Source organism: Eubalaena glacialis, chromosome 14 (assembly GCF_028564815.1).
Source record: "Eubalaena glacialis isolate mEubGla1 chromosome 14, mEubGla1.1.hap2.+ XY, whole genome shotgun sequence".
Lineage (NCBI taxonomy): Eukaryota > Metazoa > Chordata > Mammalia > Artiodactyla > Balaenidae > Eubalaena > Eubalaena glacialis.
The window spans coordinates 26,446,373-26,474,104 of NC_083729.1; the positions used below are offsets into that span (position 1 = coordinate 26,446,373).

General features: G+C 35.1%; 1 protein-coding gene across 1 annotated transcript in view; it reads left to right on the forward strand.

Annotated features, from left to right (window-relative positions):
- Nucleotides 1-27,732, forward strand: part of BIRC6 (baculoviral IAP repeat containing 6) — a 242,855-nt gene that overhangs the window by 194,566 nt on the left and 20,557 nt on the right. The window contains 5 exon segments of the mRNA XM_061168520.1: nucleotides 1,229-1,439; nucleotides 21,688-21,833; nucleotides 22,494-22,604; nucleotides 25,277-25,494; nucleotides 27,490-27,651. Of these exon segments, the coding sequence (XP_061024503.1) occupies nucleotides 1,229-1,439; nucleotides 21,688-21,833; nucleotides 22,494-22,604; nucleotides 25,277-25,494; nucleotides 27,490-27,651 (848 nt within the window).

The window sequence follows — 27,732 nt, forward strand, 5'->3', positions numbered from 1 at the left end:
GTTCAGAGCACTTAGTAGTGTCTGAAAAACTTTTTACTCACTTGTTCTCTACCTTGAGGGTAAGCTACATGAAGGCAAGGATTTTTGGTTGTTTTCTTCACTGCTGTATTCCCAGCCTGTCCACCTGTGGGTTTTCAGTAAATAATTGGGAATAACTAACATAATAAATAATAAACATTTATGGAATAACTTTATTCAGTAACTGGTATTGGAAAAAAGTTGTTAGGTCCTTATCTCACGATTCACAAAAGTAAATTACACTTGGGAGAAAGCCACAAAACCTAACAAAACAACTTATAAAATCTATAGAAGCAATACATGTTCTTAGAGTATGGAATCCACTGTTAGATGCATGTAGTTTTAAGAAAAAAATTCATTTGATTTATAGCTAATAACTAAAAGCTGGCATTGTCAACTTTTTTTTTTTCCTAACAAGTTGATTTGTTGAATTATACGTTTGATAAGCTGGTCGTATCGTTCTATTTTACCTAAGATACAGTGGCTTCCTTTCAGTTGTTTAAAAAATATATTATTTCCACGTTATATTAATAAATGCATTGGGCTTCCCTGGCGGCGCAGTGGTTAAGAATCCGCCTACCAATGCAGGGGACACGGGTTCGAGCCCTGCTCCGGGAAGATCCCACATGCCGCGGAGCAACTAAGCCCGTGTGCCACAACTACTGAGCCTGTGCTTTAGAGCCCGTGAGCCACAACTACTGAGCCCATGTGCCACAACTACTGAAGCCCATGCACCTAGAGCCCTTGCTCCGCAACAAGAGAAGCCACCGCAATGAGAAGCCCGCGCACCGCAACGAAGAGTAGCTGCCACTCACCGCAGCTAGAGAAAGCTGCATGCAGCAACAAAGACCCAATGCAGCCAAAAATAAATAATAAATAAATAAATTTTTTTTAAAAGTAAATAAGTAAATGTATTTACTGCCATAATGTATTATCTGGACTATTTAATCATTTTTATGTGTGATGTAACTAAATAGTTACTTATTTACATTTCTTGCTGTCTCCCTAACTCTGTGCCATTTTCTTTTTCTTTTGTTCCCTGAAAGTGCCTCTTATACTTTGCACATTGGTGCTTCATGAACATCTACTTTAGTCCACTTACCAACCAAGCAATTAACCTTAAGATCCAAGTAGAAGCTACATTGCTGTGGACTTACTTTTATATTGCACATGTGCTCATTTTATGCTTTCCCCCTCTTTCTTCTTACAGTTCTCGACATGGCAAGACATGTGCCACTCTATCGAGCTCTGCTAGAATTGCTCCGGGCCATTGCTTCTTGTACGTGCATGGTGCCCCTATTGTTGCCTCTTTCTGCAGAGAATGGTGAAGAGGAAGAAGAACAGTCAGAGTGTCAAACTTCTGTCGGTACATTATTAGCCAAAATGAAGACCTGTGTTGATACCTACACCAACCGTTTAAGGTACTATACTTTGTTCATTTCGTTTGACCTTGGCTTTTACAATCTTTTTAAAAATAGCTTTGTTGGTTTTTTAAAAATGATATATGCGAATTAAACACACATATGCACAAGCAGTAAATAAAACTACAAAGAAAAAGTATCCACCAAATCCTACACTCAGAAACGCTTATTAACAGTGGCTTATCAGACATCGCCCTATGCGATCTTATAGCTATAGATAGAGTTTTTCTTAAATGCTATCACATTGTACCTATTATACAGATAGATGCTAGTTTTACTCAATATTGAGGTGAAAGACACCTTCACGCTCAGTAAATACATATTGCTGATACTGTTCTTAATATTTCTGATTATGTATTGTATATAGATGCTGTATTTTACTTAACCATCTATTAGTGGACATTTGGGTTATTTCTAATTTGTAATAACCTCTGACATACATCTTTTGGGAATTGCAGAAATCTCTGCAGAGTAGATTCATAGAATTAGAACTGTTGGCTTTATGAATTACTAGTTTCATTTTGATACATATGTTATAATTCATGCGATAATGTTTTTTAGAAGATAGAGGATTTGGTATTTATTTGTTGAAGTTATAGTAAAGTTAGTATTTTATCTTCGTGGAAAATTGACTTTTTAAATGAATCTTTGGTTAAGTTTTTTTTTTTTTTTTTTTTTAAACATCTTTATTGAAGTATAATTGCTTTACAATGGTGTGCTAGCTTCTGCTTTACAACAAAGTGAATCAGTTACACATATACATATGTTGCCATATCTCTTCCCTCTTGCATCTCCCTCCCTCCCACCCTCCCTATCCCACCCCTCTAGGTGGTCACAAAGCACCGAGCTGATCTCCCTGTGCTATGCGGCTGCTTCCCACTAGTTATCTATTTTACATTTGGTAGTGTATATATGTCCATGACACTCTCTCACCCTGTCACATCTCACCCCTCCCCCTCCCCATATCCTCAAGTCCATTCTCTAGTAGGTCTGTGTCTTTATTCCCATCTTGCCACTAGGTTCTTCATGACCTCTTTTTTTTTTTTTCCCTTAGATTCCATATATATGTGTTAGCATACTGTATTTGTTTTTCTCTTTCTGACTTACTTCACTCTGTATGACAGACTCTAACTCCATCCACCTCATTACAAACACCTCCATTTCATTTCTTTTTATGGCTGAGTAATATTCCATTGTATATATGTGCCACATCTTCTTTATCCATTCATCCGATGATGGACACCTAGGTTGCTTCCATGTCCTGGCTATTGTAAACAGAGCTGCAATGAATATTTTGGTACATGACTCTTTCTGAATTATGGTTTTCTCAGGGTATATGCCCAGTAGTGGGATTGCTGGGTCATATGGTAGTTCTATTTTTAGTTTTTTAAGGAACCTCCATACTGTTCTCCATAGTGGCTGTATCAATTTACATTCCCACCAACAGTGCAAGAGTGTTCCCTTTTCTCCACACCCTCTCCAGCATTTATTGTTTCTAGATTTTTTGATGATGGCCATTCTGACCGGTGTGAGATGATACCTCATTGTAGTTTTGATTTGCATTTCTCTAATGATTAAAGATGTTGAGCATTCTTTCATGTGTCTGTTGGCAATCTGTATCTCTTCTTTGGAGAAATGTCTATTTAGGTCTTCTGCCCATTTTTGGATTGGGTTGTTTGTTTTTTTGTTATTGAGCTGCATGAGCTGCTTGTAAATCTTGGAGATTAATCCTTTGTCCGTTGCTTCATTTGCAAATATTTTCTCCCATTCTGAGGGTTGTCTTTTGGTCTTGTTTATGGTTTCCTTTGCTGTGCAAAAGCTTTTAAGTTTCATTAGGTCCCATTTGTTTATTTGTGTTTTTATTTCCATTTCTCTAGGACCTGGGTCAAAAAGGATCTTGCTGTGACTTATGTCATACAGTGTTCTGCCTATGTTTTCCTCTAAGAGTTTGATAGTGTCTGGCCTTACACTTAGGTCTTTAATCCATTTTGAGTTTATTTTTGTGTATGGTGTTAGGGAGTGTTCTAATTTCATACTTTTACATGTACCTGTCCAATTTTCCCAGCACCACTTATTGAAGAGGCTGTCTTTTCTCCACTGTATATGCTTGCCTCCTTTATCAAAGATAAGGTTACCATATGTGCGTGGGCTTATCTCTGGGCTTTCTATCCTGTTCCATTGATCTATATTTCTGTTTTTGTGCCAGTACCAAACTGTCTTGATTACTGTAGCTTTGTAATATAGTCTGAAGTCAGGGAGCCTGATTCCTCCAGCTCCATTTTTCGTTCTCAAGATTGCTTTGGCTATTCGGGGTCTTTTGTGTTTCCATACAAATTGTGAAATTTTTTGTTCTAGTTCTGTGAAAAATGCCAGTGGTAGTTTGATAGGGATTGCATTGAATCTGTAGATTGCTTTGGGTAGCAGAGTCATTTTCACAATGTTGATTCTTCCAATCCAAGTACATGGTATATCTCTCCATCTATTTGTATCATCTTTAATTTCTTTCATCAGTGTCCTATAATTTTCTGCATACAGGTCTTTTGTCTCCTTAGGTAGGTTTATTCCTAGGTATTTTATTCTTTTTGTTGCAATGGTAAACGGGAGTGTTTTCTTAATTTCACTTTCAGATTTTTCATCATTAGTATACAGGAATGCAAGAGATTTCTGTGCATTAATTTTGTATCCTGCTACTTTACCAAATTCATTGATTAGCTCTAGTAGTTTTCTGGTAGCATCTTTTGGATTCTCTATGTATAGTATCATGTCATCTGCAAACAGTGACAGCTTTACTTCTTCTTTTCCGATTTGGATTCCTTTTATTTCTTTTTCGTCTCTGATTGCTGTGGCTAACACTTCCAAAACTATGTTGAATAATAGTGGTGAGAGTGGGCAACCTTGTCTTGTTCCTGATCTTAGTGGAAATGGTTTCAGTTTTTCACCATTGAGGACAATGTTGGCTGTGGGTTTGTCATATACGGCCTTTATTATGTTGAGGAAAGTTCCCTCTATGCCTACTTTCTGCAGGACTTTTATCATAAATGGGTGTTGAATTTTGTCGAAGGCTTTCTCTGCATCTATTGAGATGATCATATGGTTTTTCTCCTTCAATTTGTTAATATGATGTATCACGTTGATTGATTTGCGTATATTGAAGAATCCTTGCATTCCTGGAATAAACCCCACTTGATCATGGTGTATGATCCTTTTAATGTGCTGTTGGATTCTGTTTGCTAGTATTTTGTTGAGGATTTTTGCATCTATGTTCATCAGTGATATTGGCCTGTAGTTTTCTTTCTTTGTGACATCTTTGCCTGGTTTTGGTATCAGGGTGATGGTGGCCTCGTAGAATGAGTTGGGGAGTGTTCCTCCTTCTGCAATATTTTGGAAGAGTTTGAGAAGGATAGGTGTTAGCTCTTCTCTAAATGTTTGATAGAATTCGCCTGTGAAGCCATCTGGTCCTGGGCTTTTGTGTGTTGGAAGATTTTTAATCACAGTTTCAATTTCAGTGCTTGTGATTGGTCTGTTCATATTTTCTATTTCTTCCTGGTTCAGTCTCGGCAGGTTGTGCATTTCTAAGAATCTGTCCATTTCTTCCAGGTTGTCCATTTTATTAGCATAGAGTTGCTTGTAGTAATCTCTTATGATCGTTTGTATTTCTGCAGTGTCAGTGGTTACTTCTCCTTTTTCATTTCTAATTCTATTAATTTGAGTCTTCTCCTTTTTTCTCTTGATGAGTCTGGCTAATGGTTTATCAATTTTGTTTATCTTCTCAAAGAACCAGCTTTTAGTTTCATTGATTTTTGCTATTGTTTCCTTCATTTCTTTTTCATTTATTTCTGATCTGATCTTTATGATTTCTTTCCTTCTGCTAGCTTTGGGGTTTTTTTGTTCTTCTTTCTCTAATTGCTTCAGGTGCAAGGTTAGGTTGTTTATTCGAGATGTTTCCTGTTTCTTGATGTAGGCTTGTATTGCTATAAACTTCCCTCTTAGAACTGCTTTTGCTGCATCCCATAGGTTTTGGATCGTCGTGTCTCCATTGTCATTTGTTTCTAGGTATTTTTTGATTTCCCCTTTGATTTCTTCAGTGATCACTTCGTTATTAAGTAGTGTATTGTGTAGCCTCCATGTGTTTGTATTTTTTACAGATCTTTTCCTGTAATTGATATCTAGTCTCATAGCGTTGTGGTCGGAAAAGATACTTGATACGATTTCAATTTTTTTAAATTTACCAAGGCTTGATTTGTGACCCAAGATATGATCTATCCTGGAGAATGTTCCATGAGCACTTGAGAAAAATGTGTATTCTGTTGTTTTTGGGTGGAATGTCCTATAAATATCAATTAAGTCCATCTTGTTTAATGTATCATTTAAAGCTTGTGTTTCCTTATTTATTTTCATTTTGGATGATCTGTCCATTGGTGAAAGTGGGGTGTTAAAGTCCCCTACTATGATTGTGTTACTGTCGATTTCCCCTTTTATGGCTGTTAGTATTTGCCTTATGTATTGAGGTGCTCCTATGTTGGGTGCATAAATATTTACAATTGTTATACCTTCCTCTTGGATCGATCCCTTGATCATTATATAGTGTCCGTCTTTGTCTCTTGTAATTGTCTTTATTTTAAAGTCTATTTTGTCTGATATGAGAATTGCTACTCCAGCTTTCTTTTGATTTCCATTTGCATGGAATATCTTTTTCCATCCCCTCACTTTCAGTCTGTATGTGTCTCTAGGTCTGAAGTGGGTCTCTTGTAGACAGCATATATATGGGTCTTGTTTTTGTATCCATTCAGCCAGTCTGTGTCTTTTGGTGGGAGCATTTAATCCATTTACATTTAAGGTAATTATCGATATGTATGTTCCTATTCCCATTTTCTTAAATGTTTTGGGTTTGTTATTGTAGGTGTTTTCCTTCTCTTGTGTTTCTTGCCTAGAGAAGTTCCTTTAGCATTTGTTGTAAAGCTGGTTTGGTGGTGCTGAACTCTCTCAGCTTTTGCTTGTCTGTAAAGGTTTTAATTTCTCCATCAAATCTGAATGAGATCCTTGCTGGGTAGAGTAATCTTGGTTGTAGGTTTTTCTCCTTCATCACTTTAAGTATATCCTGCCACTCCCTTCTGGCTTGCAGCGTTTCTGCTGAAAGATCAGCTGTTAACCTTATGGGGATGCCCTTGTGTGTTATCTGTTGTTTTTCCCTTGCTGCTTTTAATATGTTTTCTTTATATTTAATTTTTGATAGTTTGATTAATATGTGTCTTGGTGTGTTTCTCCTTGGATTTATCCTGTATGGGACTCTCTGTGCTTCCAGGACTTGATTAACTATTTCCTTTCCCATATTAGGGAAGTTTTCAACTATAATCTCTTCAAATATTTTCTCAGTCCCTTTCTTTTTCTCTTCTTCTTCTGGGACCCCTATAATTCGAATGTTGGTGCGTTTAATGTTGTCCCAGAGGTCTCTGAGACTGTCCTCAGTTCTTTTCATTCTTTTTTCTTTATTCTGCTCTGCAGTAGTTATTTCCACCATTTTATCTTCCAGGTCACTTATCCGTTCTTCTGCCTCAGTTATTCTGCTATTGATCCCATCTAGAGTATTTTTAATTTCATTTATTGTGCTTGTCATCGTTTCTTGGTTCCTCTTTAGTTCTTCTACGTCCTTGTTAAATGTTTCTTGCATTTTGTCTATTCTATTTCCAAGACTTTGGATCATCCTTACTATCATTATTCTGAATTGTTTTTCAGGTAGACTACCTATTTCCTCTTCATTTGTTAGGTCTGGTGTGTTTTGACCCTGCTCCTTCATCTGCTGTGTGTTTTTCTGTCTTCTCATTTTGCTTATCTTACTGTGTTTGGGGTCTCCTTTTCACAGGCTGCAGGTTCGTAGTTCCCGTTGTTTTTGGTATCTGTCCCCAGTGGCTAAGGTTGGTTCAGTGGGTTGTGTAGGTTTCCTGGTGGAGGGAACTAGTGCCTGTGTTCTGGTGGATGAGGCTGGATGTTGTCTTTCTGGTGGGTTCGTCCACGTCTGGTGGTGTGTTTTGGGGTGTCTGTGGCCTTATTATGATTTTAGGCAGCCTCTCTGTTAATGGATGGGGCTGTGTTCCTCTCTTGCTAGTTGTTTGGCATAGGGTGTCCAGCACTGTAGCTTGCTGGTCGTTGAGTGAAGCTGGGTCTTGATGTTGAGATGGAGATCTTTTGGGAGGTCTGACGTCTTCTGCCAGCGTTCAGTGGGTGTTCTGTAGGAGCAGTTCCACGTGTAGATGTATTTCTCATGTATCTGTGGGGAGGAAGGTGATCTCCGCGTCTTACTCTTCCGCCATCTTGCCCCTCCCTCGAATCTTTGGTTAAGTTTATACCTTGCTAGAAATCAGATGATGAGTCCTCTTATCAAAAACTTTTTTAAAAACCTTTTCCTGGTAACCTTTTTCATTCTCTTACCAGAATCTGTTTAATGGTTGTCAGTTTTACTTAAAGATGGCATAAATTCTGATGTTTGCATAAGCATTCAGAATTAGGCTAGAGGAAGCTTATTTCTTTGTTAGTGGTCTTTTGAATCAGTTAATCTTCTTTACCCATCTTTGCAATATATTTGTCCTACCTGTTCTCACTCATTTTTTTAATAGCCTAAAATTTGAGAAACTCAGTATACATCAAATGATGGCAGAGAATTGGTCATTGGAGGAATAGTTTTTGTCAGCTTTCATTTTTCAGAAGAAATCAACTTCTCAGATTATTCTGACTCTTTTAGCTTTATTGTACTGTCGTTATCACTTTAAAAACTAGTGGCTCACTGCCAGGCAGTAAGAATCATAAATTAGAGAAGAGATTAAAGAAGAGCCAGTTGGTAGCGATATAAAAAGCTGTAGGTTCATACTCTTTTACCAGGGAGGGAAAATGTAAAGGTATATTTTCTTTGATAGTGTGAGACTTTTTTATGTTGTAGAGAAGAAAATAATATTATCTTTGGTCCCCTCCTTCATTATGGCAAAAATCTTTCTAACTGGTAACCTAGGCAGCTAACATAATTATACAAAAATAGTGTGGTGTCATCAGACTAAAGGTCTGATTTTCTAACTGAGCTAAGTGAATAGAATTTGTACACCTAGAGTGCCTTTTTTGCTGCTTTTCTTAATGTATATCCTGTTCACATAACATGCAGTATAATTTCTTAAAAATTAAACATCTGCATGAAATGTATTAATGATTCACTACAAAAATTTAATTGCAGATAGAGGATAACTGAGTTTCAGTTAAGAGGAGCTCTTTATTTTTCTACTTGGTTACCTGGAAAAAAAAAATTCTTTAAAATCTTTCACCAAGAAAAAATGACACTTCAAACTTTTAAATTCTGTACTAGCAAAACATGCATGCAGGGTGCTTCCCTGGTGGCGCAGTGGTTGGGAGTCCGCCTGCTAATGCAGGGGACACAGGTTCGTGCCCTGGTCCGGGAAGATCCTACATGCCGCGGAGCAGCTAAGCCCGTGCGCCACAACTACTGAGCCTGCGCTCTACAGCCCGTGAGCCACAACTGCTGAAGCCCACACACCTAGAGCCCATGCTCCGCAACAAGAGAAGCCACCACAATGAGAAGCCCGCGCACTGCAACGAAGAGTAGCCCCCGCTCGCCGCAACTAGAGAAAGCCTGCACGCAGCAATGAAGACCCAACGCAGCCAAAAATAAATAAATTAATTAATTTTTAAAAAATTGAAAAAAAACCCATGCACATAAAGATCTTAATGACTGTTCACAGAGATCATTTCATTTTTTATTTTATCTTTACAGTGACCCTGTGCAGTTAACTATTTTTAAAAGCTATTTTACTGACGAAGAAACACTAAAGAGAGTTTTGTATTAGGGTTTGAATGTGCCCCTTCGTCAAGATTCCTCATGATATCTGTTATGTTTTTATATATGTGTAGAATACAGCCTCTGTTACAAAAAGAAGCCAGCAAAGACGTACATGTTATAACGTCCCTACTTTCCTATCAAGGTTTGGCACCTTGAGAATTCACTTTCCACTTCACAGAAAGAGGGGAAAATCTACTCTTTTCCAGCCTGTCAGAACTTAAATGTATTTCTTTTCATATTTTCATCAGAATAGAACTCTAATAAAGTGAACAGTGTAGTCCAATTTCCTGTAAAGTTTATACCCACAGAAGTTGGTCTAAATTTATTTTTAACACTGTTTCAAGATGCAAAGCTTCCCCTTCCCCCTCCCCCCACCCCCTACCTGCCTACCTGATCCCCAACTGTATTTAAAAACAAAAACAAAACCCAGGATACTCTGAGAAGAGGATGGTCAAGGCAAATTTATGTTCTGTTTACATATCACTTTTAGGATGTGTTTTAGTGCTTCATCAGGGTTTGGAGTTATGACTTTAAAAATAATATGTAGGTGTACCCCAGCTCAGAACATTTTTGCATTTTTTTTGTCTCTTTTTCTCTCAGTAAGAAATAAGGCGGGTGGGGGGGATGCATTGCCTGTGGGTGATTCCCTGGGAAGTCCTGGCCACATCTGCACCTGGGGGCTCAGGGGAATAAAAAGGTAAGGGTAGATAGAGTACATCTATTTAGTATAGGTTTTTCTTTTTTTTTAAAGCAAGAAAGCAAGTACTAGTTTACTGATTATGTTTATGTATATTATTGTATTGCCTTGTTTTCTTCTCAGTTGTTATTTCTCATTTGTTACTCTTTTTTTTTTTTTTCTTAAAGCCAGGCATACACAAAAGGCATGCAGTTTTTTCCTTCCAAATGAAAATTTAACATAGCATAATTTGGTCATCTTAGATAAAGAAAAGATAGATTCTCTATGTAATTTGCAGGTCTCTGGATGATAATTGTGGTTACATATAATGATTTACATTGATATTATTTCTTCTGTATATGTTATACTTACAATTTTTATCTTTTTTGGATGAAAGAAATTAAAACGTTTTGCCCAAATCTAAAGAGGAAGTTTACTTTTACTGGTTGGAATAATCTAATTAAGAGTATCCTATCTTGAGGACAATGCTTAAACCCAACTAATTTTGATCTCAAAATTCAAAGAATGATAGGGATTATATAGGTTAGCTGACTCTCCCCTCCAAGCCTGAAACCTTCTATAAGAGGAAATAGGAAAATATCATTAAGAAGCTGAAAAGGCAGATTATTTACTTTGCTTTTATCTAATTTGTGTTTTAGAAACTTGTGCTTATATTCAGATAGGTGAGATCTGGCCTGGTCACAAGAGCATCACTGATTTGTTCATTTAACAGATGTTTATTGAATGTTCATGAGAGCATAACAAGAAAATTAGGTCTTTTTCTTAGAGACTGACATAATGGGGGAAACAATAACTAGGCAGTTTTAATAACACAGTACATGGCATATTGGAAGTTTAAGACATTACTGGAGGATCAACCCAGATTTGGAAGCCCAAAGAATACATAAGAATTGGCTAAATAAAGAAGAGCAGGGGCCTGGTATACCAGGCTGTGTGAAGAATGTTAGGAGTGAAAGAAAGCATCACGTATTCAGGGAAATGTAGAGAATAAAGAAGTTTGGTGTGCCTGGGTGTCCTTCGGGTGGGAGAGAGGGGTGGGAAATGAGGCTAGAGAGGAAAGTAGGGGCTTGAAGAACTGCATAGTTACCTACTCTTAAATGTGATGAGCCATTGAAAGGATTTCAGCCGAGATCTAATCAGATCTGCATTATAAAAAAGATTGTCTTGCAGTATAGCTGAATGGTTAAGGTGGGAGTTAGAACAAGACTGAATTGCCATGGAAGAGATTTTCATCCTTTCTATCTTGACAGTTGAGCTATTTGTGTCCTCTCCCATCCTGCCCTTCTGGGGACTGAGGATTTGAGTCTATTAGCATTCTTGCTCTAAAATTATGGACTTAAAAGAAAGTTAGTTCCTAGGTAGCAATACTGTCTATGTTTCAGATGTTTGACTTTAAAAAAGAAATAATATAACTCAGGCTTTAAATTACTTATTAACTGCATTATTCTGCCTATGTGTTAGCATCAGTGACTGCAGATTTATCCCCGGGGATCTCCTTCAATAAAGTGTAAGTGCTATCGAATAAATGGTTTTCGGAGCATGGTTTCCTTTGTTAACATACAAGAATCTGAAGTCTGTAGTCCTACGCAGAAGTTCTCCAGTACTAATCCTACTAGGTTATTTTACTGAAGACAGAAAACAATCATCTATTGGTTTGACAGAGGCTCAGAATCATTAGCAGAGAATCTAAAATCTTTTATATTAAGGTTCAGGAACAACAGGGTGAGACTACATTCATGTTCATACAATTCTTCTATTTCCTTAAAGCTGTCATCCAGCTAAAGTTGTATATGTGGAAAACTTATATGACAGTAAGTAGGCTTTAGATTTAATTTTTCTGGAGCCTTTTGTCTGTATTATTTTAGAATTCATCTTAAAAGAGTATCATGTAATAATGGGATTTTTATTAATCAGATCAAAATAAACCAAACCATTTTCATGGTTGAAAACTGAAGGAAATTTTTCTTGGTAGAAATTCTTTGTCAGAGTGAAGAGCCTCAACATTTATGAGGAGGAACTTTCAAACCTTATACCACCCATGCTTTTGCTAGAATCTTTCTTTAGATCAGTTTTTTTTTTTTTTTAACCAAACATTTTATTTAAAGAGGAAACTTCACATTACTAACATATCAAAAGGACCAGTATCATTTGCCATAAATAGAAAAGTCTAAAAGTGAATAAACTAAATTTTAAAAATTAGTGTCTGGGACTTCCCTGGTGGTCCAGTGGTAAAGAATCCACCTTACAAGGCAGGGGACGCAGGTTTGGTCCCTGGTCAGAGAACTAACATGCCACATGCCACAGGGCAACTGGGCCTGTGCGCCACAACTACTGAGCTCGCGCACCCTAACTAGAGAGCCGACGTGCTGCAAACTACAGAGCCCAAGCACTCTGGAACCCATGTGCCACAACTACAGAGCCCATGCGTCCTGGAGCCTGTGCGCCACAACTAGAGAAGAGAAAACCCACACGCCAGAACTAGAGAGAAGCCCATGCACCACAACGAAGAGCCCAAGTGCCGCCGTGAAAGATCCTGCGTGCCTCAACAAAGATCTCATGTGCTGCAACTGAGACCTGATGCAGCCTAAAATAAATAAAATAAATAAATAATAAATAAATAAAATCTTTTTTTAAAAAAAAAGTTAGTGTCTGACTCCAGACCCGTTTTGTGTTTTAAGAAGGAAGATTTAACAATGCTAAGAAATTACCAAAGGCTTACTGAGACCTTTCTTTTCGTTGGAAAGAGACGAGTTTTCTCACTCTTCGATTCAGTTAACTAATATCACGTCTAATTATCACTTAATGTTTTCTCACGCTTTGGGAAACTTTATTAATAAGATATATCTTCAAGTCCTCTAAAAGTAATGGCATTTTGCAAATATAAACTAACAAAATTAAAAAGGAGAAGAAATGGGATGATGTATGTCCATTGACTGTCTTACTCTCCTTCCCCCTTTTATCTGTGCTTAATTGGGAGAAACGAAAGTTAACAGAAGCCAAATTAGCCTTGCTTTTGTTTTAATGTGGCTACAATTTAGAGTGGTATTTTGATTCTCATCCTCACTCTCCTATGGATGAGGATTAGTCTGGTGACAGATAATTACAGTATTCTGATGGGGTTGGTATTAGTGTAAACCAGAGCACTATTCAAGGAATAAATGTATATACTTCTAGTTTATTATGTTCATCTTTCCTGGCAAGATTAACCTGTTGACATGGCAAGGTGGCACCTAGGAATGATTTATTGTGATTTAGTCTGTCTTTAAAAAGTTGTTAAATATTTACTGTACAAATTGCATTAAGAACTTCCTAAAGGTGATGATATTTTAATATTCTTTTACTCATGATTCTATATTTTACTGTCTACCACCTCTCCTAATACCTCTCAAGATTCACAATTTGCAATAACTGCTTAGAGTTAATTTGAGTCTAATGGTTAACATAAATAAACTGATTGATATTGCTGTTGGCTGATTATTAGTAAACATTTATATTAAGATAAATCAGGGATAACGTTCCTAACTAAAGACTAAGCAAAAGTGTATTGCTTCAAAATAGAGAATTTTTACATTCAGCACTTTCCAACTTTTGTCTGAAACAGACACCATTTAGATAATTAATTATGAGGACTTTTTCAGAAATTAATTTTTTTCTAAGTATATAATAACATGTTTTGTACACTGGTTTTATACTATTTTGAAAACATAGCTTAAATGTACCTATAATGTTAAATGTAATTTTCTACTTAGGCCATTTTCTAACATCATCTATCACTTAAAATTTAAACAGAATTGGAACATTTCAGGATGCTATCATACGGAAATTTTGTACTTTTTTCTTGTTCAGTTGAAATTTTTTATAATAATTTGAATAAAAATAGGAAATGGTTGATTTAAATATTGGTTCTATTTAACTTCGTTTGCCTCATTAATATTAAGTAGCTTATTTACTTTATTTCAGAGAAATTATTCAGAGGCCACCTTAATAATCACTGCAATAAAAAGATCAAAGGACTTCCAAAACAATAAAATTCTTTTGCCTGTCTATTGCTGTAATAGACACTTATGAAGAACAAAAAGTTTAACATTTGTCTATAAAGGATAAGTAGAATTCACTCCCTTGCATAGTTTTTGAAAACTTTATTACCATAAATGTTCCATTTTTCAGGTGCCCTCAGTATAGCAATATTGATACTTTTCTTTCTTGCCTAATGCAGAAAAAAAACAGTTTTTCATTTATTTTATCCAAAAAGCCTTAATTTCTGTTTTTTTCTTTAGTTTTATAATTTGATGATTTTTGTGTTTAATACTTTTAATTTTTATATCTACAAGCAGTGGAAGGAATAGTTCCCTAGGGGCCAAAAGAGAGAGGCCGGGGTGGGGGGCGAGGGGGAGCGCACGTGAGAATGATAGCATGATACAAAAGTAAGAGGTAAAGGATGTATAAAGGTGTAAGCAGTGTTTGTTAGACACATGCCGAAGACAGCCTGTGATTAGATGTTTACTGCACATAAGTCCAAGGTCACTACCACTTAATTTTATGCCAGTTTTGAGAGATCAAAATCTGGTAAAAATGAATTTTCCTGTCAGATTAATGACTTAGGCAGATAAAAGACAAAAGTATTTCCTGAATTCCTTTTGTTCTGTCAGTTTGAAATAATTTTGATTAGTATAATATTTATGTTCCAGCCTCTATGTTTTTATTGATTTCCCTTCTTGTTTCTGAAGAATAAGCCAAACTGCTTTAAATTGTGGGTAAAGTTATAATAAATATATAGTAGCATATAGCTGTGTAAAAAATACAAGGAATAATATTATAACCTAACTTTTGTGTAGGATATAGAGTTTCAAAAGTTCTTAGATGTGTATTACTAGTTTTTTCTGCTCTGTGTGGTAGACAAGAAAATATTCTTGTTCGACAAAGAGTGAAACTATTACTTAGAGTTTAACATTTAAAAACTTACTAATAGGTAATAAATCTGGGATTTAGCTCCCCACTTTCCTGATGCCTGTAGTGTTCATTATCAAAAACAACATTTATGAAGAAAGAGGGACTTCCCTGGTGGTCCAGTGGCTAGGACTCCATGCTCCCAAGGCCGGGAGCCTGGGTTCAATCCCTGGTCAGGGAGCTAAATCCCACATGCAGCGACTAAAGATCCTGCATGCCGCAACAAAGATCCCACATGCTGCAACTAAGACCCAGCACAGCCAAATAAATAATTAAAAAAAAAAAAAAAGAAAGACAAGTTGATTGACCCGTAGTCCAGATACTTCTATTTTTATACCCCATTGCTACCTTTTACCAAAATTGTTCATTGATCACTTAGGTGTCATGCTTGTGTAATGGCTAGACTTCAGCTTTAGCTGAGTCCTGAAAAACACTTAGATCAAGTACCAAAGTACAGCTTATTCTATTATTTAAGTGATAAACATAAACTCATTAAAAATTATAAATTGACTTAATACTTCTACCTCAGTAGCATGACATATAAAATGATTATTTATTCCTTGTCAGATTGCATTAGATGAGCTTTATGTTTCAAGATGGTTTCCACTATCTTACTTCTGACAAAATCTCAAGCAATCTTAATTGCTGAATTTGAAGTCTCTTGCTAAGTAAGATTTAGTTTGTAAATCTTTCTGGGCACTTCACGATAAGTAACCTGTCCCATAATGTCTACAGGTTTTTAGAACTATAAGGGATGCTCTTAAGAGTTCAGATAGTTCATATCCCCCTTTTTATAAATGAGGAAAACAAGGTCCATAAATACTGTGATTTGTTCCAAGGTCTCTGATGCTTAGTGGCAGAGAGTGATGATAAGACCTCAAATTTCCTAATGTCCCAATCAAGTATTTTTATTTACTAAATTGAACTTAACTTCCAAAGAACAATTGGATTTATGCATCAGTGAATAATTAGAAATCGAAGTGTGAACTTATTTCTGATTTGGCTTTGGAAATTTAGGATGCATAAAAAAATTTTTTAATGTTGACAATGAAGTAAAAATTTTTAACTGAAAATTTTGCTTTTGATAATTAAAAAAGTATATATAAGAATGCAGATTCTACAGAATTTTTCTGATATTTTCTTTTGCTTATCCTTTTTCATTCCCCTGAAGAATTTTTGTTAACACTATGATAAGATGTTAAAAGGCAGCATATTTCGTTAGATATGCATAGCCATTCGAGTTGTGCCTAAGTAATAATTACTAGATCACTAAGGTACACTAAGTAAGGTAAACTGTGTTTTGTGGTCTGTAGAACATGAGCTGGTAGCAACTGCATGTAATTATCACTTAAATGAGGATTAAGTCAGCTTTACCCATTTGATTTTTTTTTTTGCTCAAAAGAATTAATGAAAACATTTCCTCTGAAAATTTTAAGTTATTGATGTATGTATTTTTCCTTTACTGTCTTTTCAAGCTGATTTGGTATCTACTTGCATAGACTAGGGTGGTGTGTTGGAGATACAATTATTTTCTCTATGTTGCTGGACAAGCCTCTTCCCACCCCTCTAAACACCCTATTGTTTTCCATCTCCTGAATTTTGTTACTATCTTAATATGTCCTATATTTGTAATATCTTTAACTCCCTTGTCAAGAAGAAATTAAAGAGTTTATTAGCAAAACTCGATATTTAAATAATAGCAAAAACAACTCCTGCCTATTTATGACCAGTTGTTGATCAGCATTTTATTTTAGATTCTTAAAAAAGAAAGAACTTGAAAGCAACTCTGTCACCTCCATTAATAAAGGGATTTGTGGCATCGGTAACGTAATACTTTAAACCTTTATATATGTATTGTTTCCACTTGAAATATAATTATCTAGTGTGAAAATTCATTTTGTTGCCCAGAAAATAATCACAGTGTGAAAATATGAGCCCTTTAGATTTTAAGTACCATCCTTGGTGAAATTCATCTTCTGCTGGCCATTTCAACCTGTGTTATCTCAAAATGAAGTCAAAGTATAGCCATAGTAGTTTGATTTCACTTTTGAGTAAGTGTGGCACTTCATAGCCTCCTTGGAGTCGGAGCAAAGGCAAATATTTTGTCCTTGATCTTTTGTGCAGACTTTTCCTGCTAGGCTCCAGTAGACAAATAATCATATTTTGTATATTTAGTATTTGATAGCTTCACCAAAAATTTGAAAAAGGCACTTGCCACCAATCAGATAATCTTAATTGCTAATAAGGACGTGACACAAATGACTCTGTGTTGAGTGTAAGGTGTTCTCGACATTGAACTTCTCTTTAATAGCATTATTAAAGTAAGCATCCTTGATTTCCCTTTCCCTTAGCTATCCCAAAGTGTCTTCCAGTGCAGAGTTCATCAGTTTTTAAAATAACTGAATTGTCTTGTAGAAATACCCAATTCCTTTTTATACAACTAAGCAATAAAATTAGTTGATTTACTTCTTAAACGGCCTATTTTCTATCAAACTCGATTGTTTTAACTCCTTTAAGTTAGTTCCTTTAGGGCTTCAGTTGAGAAAGAATTTCAGTTCCAGTCCTCCTACATTTGTTTTCATTGGAAAAACATTTCCTATCTTCATCCTCTGTCTCTCAAACCTACAAAATGAAAAAGGCCTGATTTCTTAGACAAGAAGCATTTGTTGCAACCATATATATATATATATATTTTAAGTTTCTTTTTGTGATGACCTTGAACAAGTTCAGTGATTCGTCACCCTTTTTTACTTGGTGGTGGAGACAGCAATGCCAACATTTATTTTAATATCTCTTCTTAGCCTCAGTTGGATTGTCCCCTGGTGAAGCATATTACTTGTGGCAACTCCATTCCACAGCAGCACACAGTACCGTATTTGTCCTGTGATGTTTAATCTGACCGAAAAACTATTATATTTTTATCTAATCTAAAAATCAAGGTTTTATTTTCAAAGGCTTCTCATACCTCTGTTTTGAATATTCCCTTCTCTCCTATTGCTCAGTTATGCTTCTTTTAAGACAAAGAAGATTTTATTTTCTACTTTCATTTAAATCATATTGAAAACTAAAACCAGTACTTCCATTTGGAAAGAATTTAAGTAAAAACAAAAGGGAATCTAGAGTTTAAAACTAAGCTTCAAAATAAGCATGGAAAACATTCATCTTACAAAGGTCTTATCCCATTTAGTGGTGCATTTCAAAAATTATTTTCATGTTTTCTATAGACATTAGAAGCAAATAATTCTCCACAGTAATATTTTTAAAAGTCTTTCTGCTTACTTTTACTTTTACTTTTTTTTAAACTATAATTCCTGGCAAAGAGCTTTAAAACTGTGGAGTATGATATGGTGCATTGTTTTATAGCTAAATATAGAAGTTTCATTCTCTTGTAGTTTTAGAATCTTCCTCTAAGACACTAATTCTTAATACTTCTGAATCTGGACATTTCAGCACATGGTGTCCTGATTACTTCTTCAGTGTGGCTCTGCTTTTTAAATGTTTATTTCAACAGTTTGATAGTTTTGACTTTAGAATTAGGAGTGCAGGGGATTGAAGTGGTCTTTCCTAATGTCCGACCAAGGAAATAGTTGTATTAAGCTGTTTTTAGTTTATAGATTATAAGAGAACATAATTCTGATATCTTGTAGTCATACAAATATCCAACTTAATGTGGGTGGTAGAATTAGAAGAAGCAGTTCAATATAACTGAATGTTGAGTTATGGGTTTCTTTTTTCTTTTTGTTTTCACAAGAAAGATTTGCCCATTCTGCTCACATCCTAGTTTAGATTATATGTCACAGAGCCAAAATTTGCTTAATTTATTAGCTGTGTAGTTGGAATTCACAGCATAGTGGAAAATGTTTGCAGATAATTCTGTGCAATAGTAGAAACTTCAGTTGATTCCTCGTATTTCTTCAGGGCAGTGATCACAACCAGATTCAACGTATGCACAAAGCAGCGGATACCATGGTAGCGGCCGTCGCTGATTGCTTTTACCATGTTGGATCCATTGTCAGTCTCAAAGACCTACTTCCAGCTAGGTGCCTTGAACTCAAATAGCTTTTCACACAGACTTCAGGATGTGAGCTAAGGTATGGCCTTTTTTCATGAGCTGGGCCTACATATGGGTTGACAGTAACCTGCAGCTTTTATAGAAAAGAGACTGCTGTCTGTAATTTAATGTCAGACAATGACTAGTTGTAGTCATCATTAGGCAGGTAGTGTGTGTTCTTCATATATTTGAAGTACTTTCACCTTTTGAAGATTATTCCTTTTTCTGCTGTATGTTTTTGTCAAAAAGACTATCCACATAAAAAATTCTCATTAGAACCTGCTGTAAAGGTCTAATTATGTCTGCTTTATGATTCAGCCATTATCTTCAAGATGTATATGATTATTTCTTCTACGCATTTGGTGTAAAAAATGCTGTTTTTAAAATTTCTGTGGATTTTTTTGCACTATTCTTAAACATTTTTAAAATTTTGTCGTCAAAAATACATAAAAATTTTTATCCTAACTATTTGCAGTATTTTAATAATAGAGATTTCTCCTACTAATCATCTTTTAAAAACTGGAGTTAGGTAATTGGTATTCATGAATAGGGCTTGAAATTTAGAATCAGTAGTTTTCTGAGGGTAACTTGCTCTAAATTGCATTGAGGCAGTTTACTCTCCATGCCAGAGGTTCTTGTTTCTTCAAGGAGAAAATACCCTAATTCTGGAAAAATGAGCTTCACTCCTGTAATCTTCCTTCTCTGCTTGGCAAGATATGTTTCTTTAAGTGACATCTTTATTGAGAATATAATGGATCAACTGACTAATGATAGATTTAGGAAACCATCTTTATTTTATTATAGCTATAACCATAACTCTTCTGTTTTCTCAAACTACTTACTCTTGTTTTCCTATTGTTCAGTGGCCCTTCTAATTAAGAATTTTTTTAAGCCCCAGGAAGAGAATCATTTACAATTGGGGAGAGAGAGAGTCTTTATAAATTCAGAGGGGGTACTGTCAGTCAACTTAAGTGTTTTTTCTTGACTCTCAGTGTTTCACAAAGATTGTGAACAGCCATTGGTAAATGCAGAATTTGAGAATCTGTTTGAGCTTGTCTACCAGAATCATATCTTTATTTAAAAAATTGTCAGACTCACTATTAAACTGTAGTCTCAACTTAACTTCATAGCTGTAAAAGATGCAGTATGTTATTTGATTCTAGCAGTAAAATGTCTATTTCAGTCTTAAAACATTCATTCACTATATTCTCCTTACTTACATATGCAAACATATATGTTCGTATACATGTTCACACACAGAGGTTGATGACTAATATGATACACAGCATAACGTCTACCAAGTGGTTCCTGAGTAGCAAATGAGAGTTGGCCATGTGTTCTCTGTGACTCCTACATATACATCAGGAAAGATAAGAAGAGAGGTTAGGAGAAAAAGCAGTAACCCAGTGACACATTATGGTTCTTAAGTTAAATCCTCTTGCCAGGTGAGGTGGTATATGAGGTGGTATAAAAATATCTGTGGTTACTAGATTTTTCACACAGTATGGGAACCAATTCAAGACTCATGCATAACACTAAATCCGTTTACCCTTGTTATCCGTCTGAGTGGCTCTTCTTAATTTACCTCTTATTATCTACCTAAAGTTAAGCACTGAATTGCTTCTGAGCAGATTTTTGTCTTTGTGATAAAGAACAGTTTATTTGGACATAGATTGCATAATATTATTTTGTTAAGGACTCTTCTATCTTCTGTTAGTCTTTTTATAGTTCTCTAAGGCTCCATGCCCACTTTGTGAAATGTTGTTTTAATATAATAGCCACGTCCTTTTGTTAGTAGCTGTACAAACTAGAAAAATGAATGATGCGTAGTTTAGATCATACCTTAGCATAAACATTTTAAACACTTACATGTGATTTCAGTTTGTTTTAAATTATCTATTTAATGAATTAACAAAGATGTAGATTTTTAGTATCTAAGCAGTAGTGTAATGATGATGTGAATAAAACACGCTGAGAGTTGAAATAGAAAAAAGGAAATGGATATTTAGTTGCTGTTTTTAGTGAACCTTGTTAATAAAATGCTACTGCATTCACCTAGAAAATTTAATTTCAGTCTATATTAGACCCTGAATAGGGAATAACAGAAGAATATCTTTAAAATGATTATGCCCTAAAACTTAGTGTTTAAATAAAGATTCAGTATATAGAAGCACATTATATTAAGTTACCTAATAGTGAACCTGCACTTTATTCTGGAATTTTTCTTTTTTTCCCCCCTTGGAAATTAATATACTCTAAGTGAAATACAAATAGTATTAAACTGAAAAACCACCTATGGATCTTTGATTCCCAAGTCTTAGAAGGCAGAGGATCTTTTACTTTTAGATATAGAATTGATTTCTCTACTTCTAGGTACATAGTTACTGTAAGTATGTTTTTAAAGGTGTGGATCGAAGGACATGCCAGGTATTGGGGTCTTTTTACAGTATGACATTTCTACAGTGTTTAACTCTTGTCTGTTTTTGCATATGAAGAGACAGCCTACCCGAAACTTTAGTTATTATGCTAGGCATTATCCTATGGCTTCAAAATGAATCTAAACTACTCCTGGTATATATCATGTGTATGTCAAATGAAATGCAGACTATCATGTTGATTTTTAACCACTGTTACTGATTTATGGAAGTATTTATTTTTCAAAACTAAAATCTTAATTTTCCTTGCATTTCTTTCCATATTAAAAAAACCTTTTCAGATCTAAAAGGGAAAATGTTAAAACAGGAGTAAAACCAGATGCATCTGATCAAGAGCCAGAAGGACTTACTCTTTTGGTGCCAGACATTCAGAGGACTGCTGAGATTGTTTATGCAGCCACTACCAGTTTGCGGCAAGCAAATCACGGTACAGCACTATTCTCTTTATGCCCCTTTTCTTTTGATACAAAGATGTTTCATTTACTTACTGAAAACCGCCTTCTCTTCCCTCTATGTTAATGGTTTTCCAGCGAGTTATTTACTTAAAGATTCTGCTCTATGTCAGGTTTTCAAGCTAATTATGTATAGTCTCTAATTTTAAAATATTTATCTCTACTGTGTATGATTTCTAAGACTGTTAGTAGGCTGACGGCATGCATTATAAATTTTTCTTCCCACTGAAAGTTATGAAATTGAAAAATGCAATTGTATTAGATAGAAAACAGTACATTAATAGTGTGTAAGAATTCAGTTAAAATTGGCATTTTCACATATTAGCAATGGAAGAAATAAATGATTCTTCATCTTCTATTGCTTCATTTCTGCTGTTTTTGCCTGAATGGATGAAATCTAATTAGCATTTTAAGAATTTAAGCTTTAAAGTTGATAAGATTTTTAACCCTATTAGTTATTTTTATGAAATAGAAAGAAATCTTTTAATTTTAAAATGGTACAATAGGAAGATAGTTATGAAGAGTTTGGTAATTTTTCGGAATTCAAAATCTGAACTCTAGAAGTTAATAGTTTTTTTGTTTTACTCTTCGAAAATGTATACTTATGTTATTTATCTTGAAATATTAAATAACAGAAAAAAAAGTAGGTGAATATTCAAAGAAGGTGGCTATGAAACCCAAACCTTTATCAGTATTGAAATCACTTGAGGAAAAATATGTGGCTGTCATGAAGAAATTACAGTTTGGTAAGTTGAAATTGTACTTTTTATTTCTTCAGCTCTCATTTTACATTTTTTAATAGTGCTATTGAAATGTGTTCTAGTAAAATTAAAGACTTTCAAACTTGCTTTTACCATGAATTATTCATATACTCTGTGTATGTATGTTTATGTATACACACATGCAAAAATTTTTATCATCTTTCTACCTCTGAATTTATATCTGTGTTTATAGTTATGTTTGGAAATCACGATTCAGTAGAAACCAGGAAAAAAACAAAACCAAATGTCTAACAGGCAGAAAGTGGTTTTGTTTCTTTACCTCTCCATGTCTGTATATCCTTGCCTGAAGGAAGCCAAGACCTGGGACTTTGAACCAAGTCTGTTACTCTTACCATTTTAGAATTCCAAGGGATATACCTTTGGAAAATGTAGCCTTTCCCATTCCAAAACTCTTGACAAGTAAGGACTGATGAAAAGATCATATCAGCACCCTTCATAAGGTGCTGGTTTATGAATAAACACTAGAATTCCAAATTTTGATGACCATTATTAACTATTATTGTATGTCCCTCTTTTTCATTCTTGAGAACCAGCCCAAAGGACATTGACTATATTAAAAAGAACACCAAAGTAGGAGTCCAAAAAAAATGTAGATTTATGTCATAACCGTCAGAGTCATAGGCCAGAGCCTTTGATTAATGTTAGTCAGCCAGGAGGCTTCTCTCATACCACTTAAAATCATAAACTCTACCAGTTGGACGTGACTTTAAATGTAATTGAGTTTTGCTATCCACTGACTTTTAGAATAATTTAGAAAAAATAACGGGTTTTCTGTTGTGTTGTTTTTTAGTAAACTGCGTTTTCTAACTTATATATCAAATATTTTCTCATATCACGATTCTTGTACAACTTGATATTTATTGACTGCCTAATATTTTTTATAACCCTAATTATTTTTTTAAAGTACTTTATATTTATTTTTTTAATTTTTTTTGGCTGCGCTGGGTCTTTGTTGCTCCGTGCAGTCTGTCTCTAGTTGTGGTGAGCAGAGGCTAGAGCGTGGGCTTAGTAGTTGTGGTGCACAGGCTTAGTTGCCCCTCGGCATGTGGGATCTCCCCAGACCAGGGATTGAACCCGTGTCCCCTGCATTGGCAGGCGGATTTTTAACCACTGGACCACCAGGGAAGTCCTTGATTGCCTAATGTTCTCATATAAAGTACTGTCATTTGTTTAACCAATAACTAGACCTTTCGGTTGTTTCCAGTTTTTTAGTAACGTCTGCAACATCTCAGTGGGCATTATTGCATATAAATATTTGTACACATCCAGGATTATTTCCTTAGGACAAATTAATAGAAGAGGAATTGCTGAATCAAGCAGTATGTAGGTTTTTAGCAACTAGCCATTATTTTCGATTGTATATTTTAATAAAATTTTGGTATTGGAAGACCCTGTTTTCTTATAAATATATGATATAAAAATTTCCTCCAGGCATGGGGATAGGCTCATGTGTGTATCTGGTGGATTGCTGTTTATAAAACTCAAAGGAAACTTATCCCTGTATTATGTGAAAGGCAGCAGAGTTGAGCAGATGAAATAACTCTGGTTTACAAGTTTACTGATAGAAACTACTTAGTAGTCTTGCTGAGACATAGTACATTTGTAGTGCACAGACCCATGACACTGTTTATAGGTCTTCCCCTTTTTTCTAGATTATTAACTTCTTGAAGGCAGATATATTTTCCTGTTTATTATTTAACCCAAAGAGCCTAGCCTAAGACCTTGCACTTAGTAAGTTCTTGGTAAAATTTATTGCATTAATGATAATTATAATGTAGTTTTAATGTTTTTCTGTATATTTAGAATTGTATGAACACAAGATCAAAAGTTACCATTGTTTCTTTGTATTTGCCCTTGTATCAGTAGGTGGTTTTAATTTAGTTTTATAAGATATTTAAATATCTTTGTTTTAATCCATTGGTGAGGTAGGTAGGGTTAATCTGAATTAGAGATATAGTTCAAATCCACTTCTTTCTTTCTAGTTTGTATGGACATATAGCTTATAAGTAAAGAATAACTTTAAGTCCTTCCAAATCTGCCTGAATAAACGGTTAAGAATTAACCCATTACTTATATTCTGTCAAAGTACTTTGAAGATTTCCCTAATAATCCTCTTTTATCCTATTAATTTAAATTTCAAAAGTAATACAGAAATAAACTTCAGCCTGTCATTTCTGTTTTCTGATTCCAAATCAGTGCAAATATATAAAGACTTACTCTCTTTTTAAAAATGAAATATAATGAAATACTTTTTGACATTTCATGTTCTGAATTATTTTGGCAAAAAACATTATATACCATTCATTTTAAGAATAAATTATCTACTACTTTGCATTGTGATTTAAATGCTTGATATTATATAATCTGCCTGCATGTCCAAATTGTAAATTAAAATTAATTTCTTCCTTTCCTTCCATGACATATTCCATCGCTCTAGCAGCGTTAACACACATATGTAGGTATTACATAAACATTTATAGTTTGCTCTTCTTCCACATTGCAGTCCTCTCCATTTTGGGGGGGAAGAAGGGTTAGTGATTTGTTTATTTGTAATTTTTTGTTATTATAACAGCTATCCTCCATTCTGGTTCTTTTTTTTTTTTTTCAGTGTTTTTTTTTTTTTTCTTTTCTTTTAGATACGTTTGAGATGGTTTCTGAAGATGAAGATGGGAAACTGGGTTTTAAAGTAAACTACCACTACATGTCTCAGGTGAAAAATGCAAACGATGCTAACAGTGCTGCCAGAGCCCGCCGCCTTGCACAGGAAGCTGTGACGCTGTCAACCTCACTGCCACTTTCATCGTCCTCTAGTGTTTTTGTGCGCTGTGATGAGGAGCGACTTGACATCATGAAGGTAGAAAAAACAACTTTTTTTCCTATTTCCCTGGCTAATCCAGTTATTCAAATATTCATATAAAGCACTAGAAATAACATGAATTTAAATAAATTTAATAAAAATTCTGTTGACCATTTTGGACATCAGTGAAGGGAGTCCTTTTCTAATGTTAGTTCAGAGTATGTGGATGAGAGTACTATTCAAAATAAAGATTTAGAAGAAAATACCAAAATACCTTCCCTGAACAAAGGCTGTGTGCAGCCAGCCTGTCATAGTTTTAGAACATAGTATCAAAGGATTTAATGCTGGTCAGTTGAAAAAAAGTTACAGGACTTCTTCCTTGTAATCCAGAATACTTCTCGCATGTTTTATACTATCAGTCTTCAAAATTTTTTCTCTTTTTTTCTTTTCTAGGAAATTTATGTATTTACAGACTCATATGATTTAAGTAATGGTAGTACAATAATAAATAAAACCAGCAGCTTTATGTTTTAACACTGTGGTGATCTGGCCTTAAATTCCAAGAGACGCTGCAGCTAGTAATTTTTAAAGATTTGATACCTGGGGTGGGAGGAACCTTTCTTTACTTGATTTAATTCATGGATTAAATATTGTGTCTTCCTTAGATACACAGCTAAAACTATGGACCCATTGATTTGAATAAGGTTTTTTGCTTGTTTGCTTTTTTGTTTTGCTCTTTTGGATAATTTTTCAGTAGAAATCTCATAGACCTTGCCTATTGACCACAATTTTCCTTGTTACAAACAGTAGAGCTGATTATTATATGATTGCCTAGGGAAGTATTTTATTGCTAAATGGACCACACAAGTTCAAACTTCTGACTGTTAAGCATTATGCTGTACCTCACATAAAGGATCCCAAGTTGGAGCCCCAAAATGTAAATCAGAGTTGTCACAAAATGGGACTCTAGTACCACTTGCCTCCACGCACAGCTGTTCAGGACCCGAGGCTTTGCTGCTCATGTCTTGTACACTAAATATCTGTTGATTGACTCAAACATAATTCATTAAATAATTCTGACACTCACTGTTGGGTTCTCTGCTATTCTTTGGACTACGAGTAACCCTAAGGGAAACATCACACCTACTGTCCTCTCAGAACCTTTTTATCATAAGTTGTTACATGAAAACATTTATTCCTGTTATCTACTTGTCTCATTATCCCAGAAGAAAATATTTAAAAGTAAGCTATTTTTTGGACTTCCTTGGTGGTGCAGTGGCTGAGAAGCTACCTGCCAATGCAGGGGACATGGGTTCGAGCCCTGGTCCGGGAAGATCCCACATGCCGTGGAGCAGCTAAGCCTGTGCGCCACAACTACTGAGCCTATGCTCTAGAGCCTGCGAGCCACAACTACTGAGCCTGTGTGCCACAACTACTAAAGCCTGCGTGCCTAGAGCCCATGCTCTGCATCAAGAGAAGCCACCACAACGAAGAGTAGCCCCCGCTCGCCTCATCTAGAGAACGCCTGTGCGCAGCAATGAAGACCCAACGCAGCCAAAAATAAATAAATTAAATAAATAAATTTATTTTTTAAATGTTAATTTCTTTTAAAAAAATAAGCTGTTTCTTAAAACATTAACATGAAGATTTGAAGCAGAAAGTTACTCTCATACCTTTGAGATATGATAATGAATATACCTAGAATCTCAAATTGTTGACAGTAATGTAGAGATCATGAAGGACAGCTCTTAGAAAAAAAGTAACTTAATATTTTAAAAGGTATTTGCTGTTAAGGTAAGCTTTCCTGCTGCCAATTGGGCATCTCTCTTTTAAAAGCCCAATTTCACCGAAACCAAATCACTTTAATTGTAATTTAAAACCGTTTCCTAGTCCTGTGTATGTTTTTAACTTTTAACTTCATTTTTAACACATTTTGGTAGAGATGTATATAGGATGTAAGAAGATTGTTCTTATTTCATGTTGAATTGTTTTTCTAAATAGTAGCATTTAGGAATAGTAACATAGGCTTTTGTGTTTGTATGTGCATACTAGGTTCTGATAACTGGTCCAGCAGACACTCCTTATGCAAATGGCTGCTTTGAGTTTGATGTCTATTTTCCTCAAGATTATCCCAGTTCACCTCCTCTTGTGAATCTAGAGACGACTGGTGGTCATAGTGTGCGATTCAACCCAAACCTTTATAATGATGGCAAGGTAATGTAATCGCAGTCTTTTGTTTCTAATGCCAAAGTATTGTAACCCAAAGGTTCTTTGTAATTTGAACAGAAATTTTGT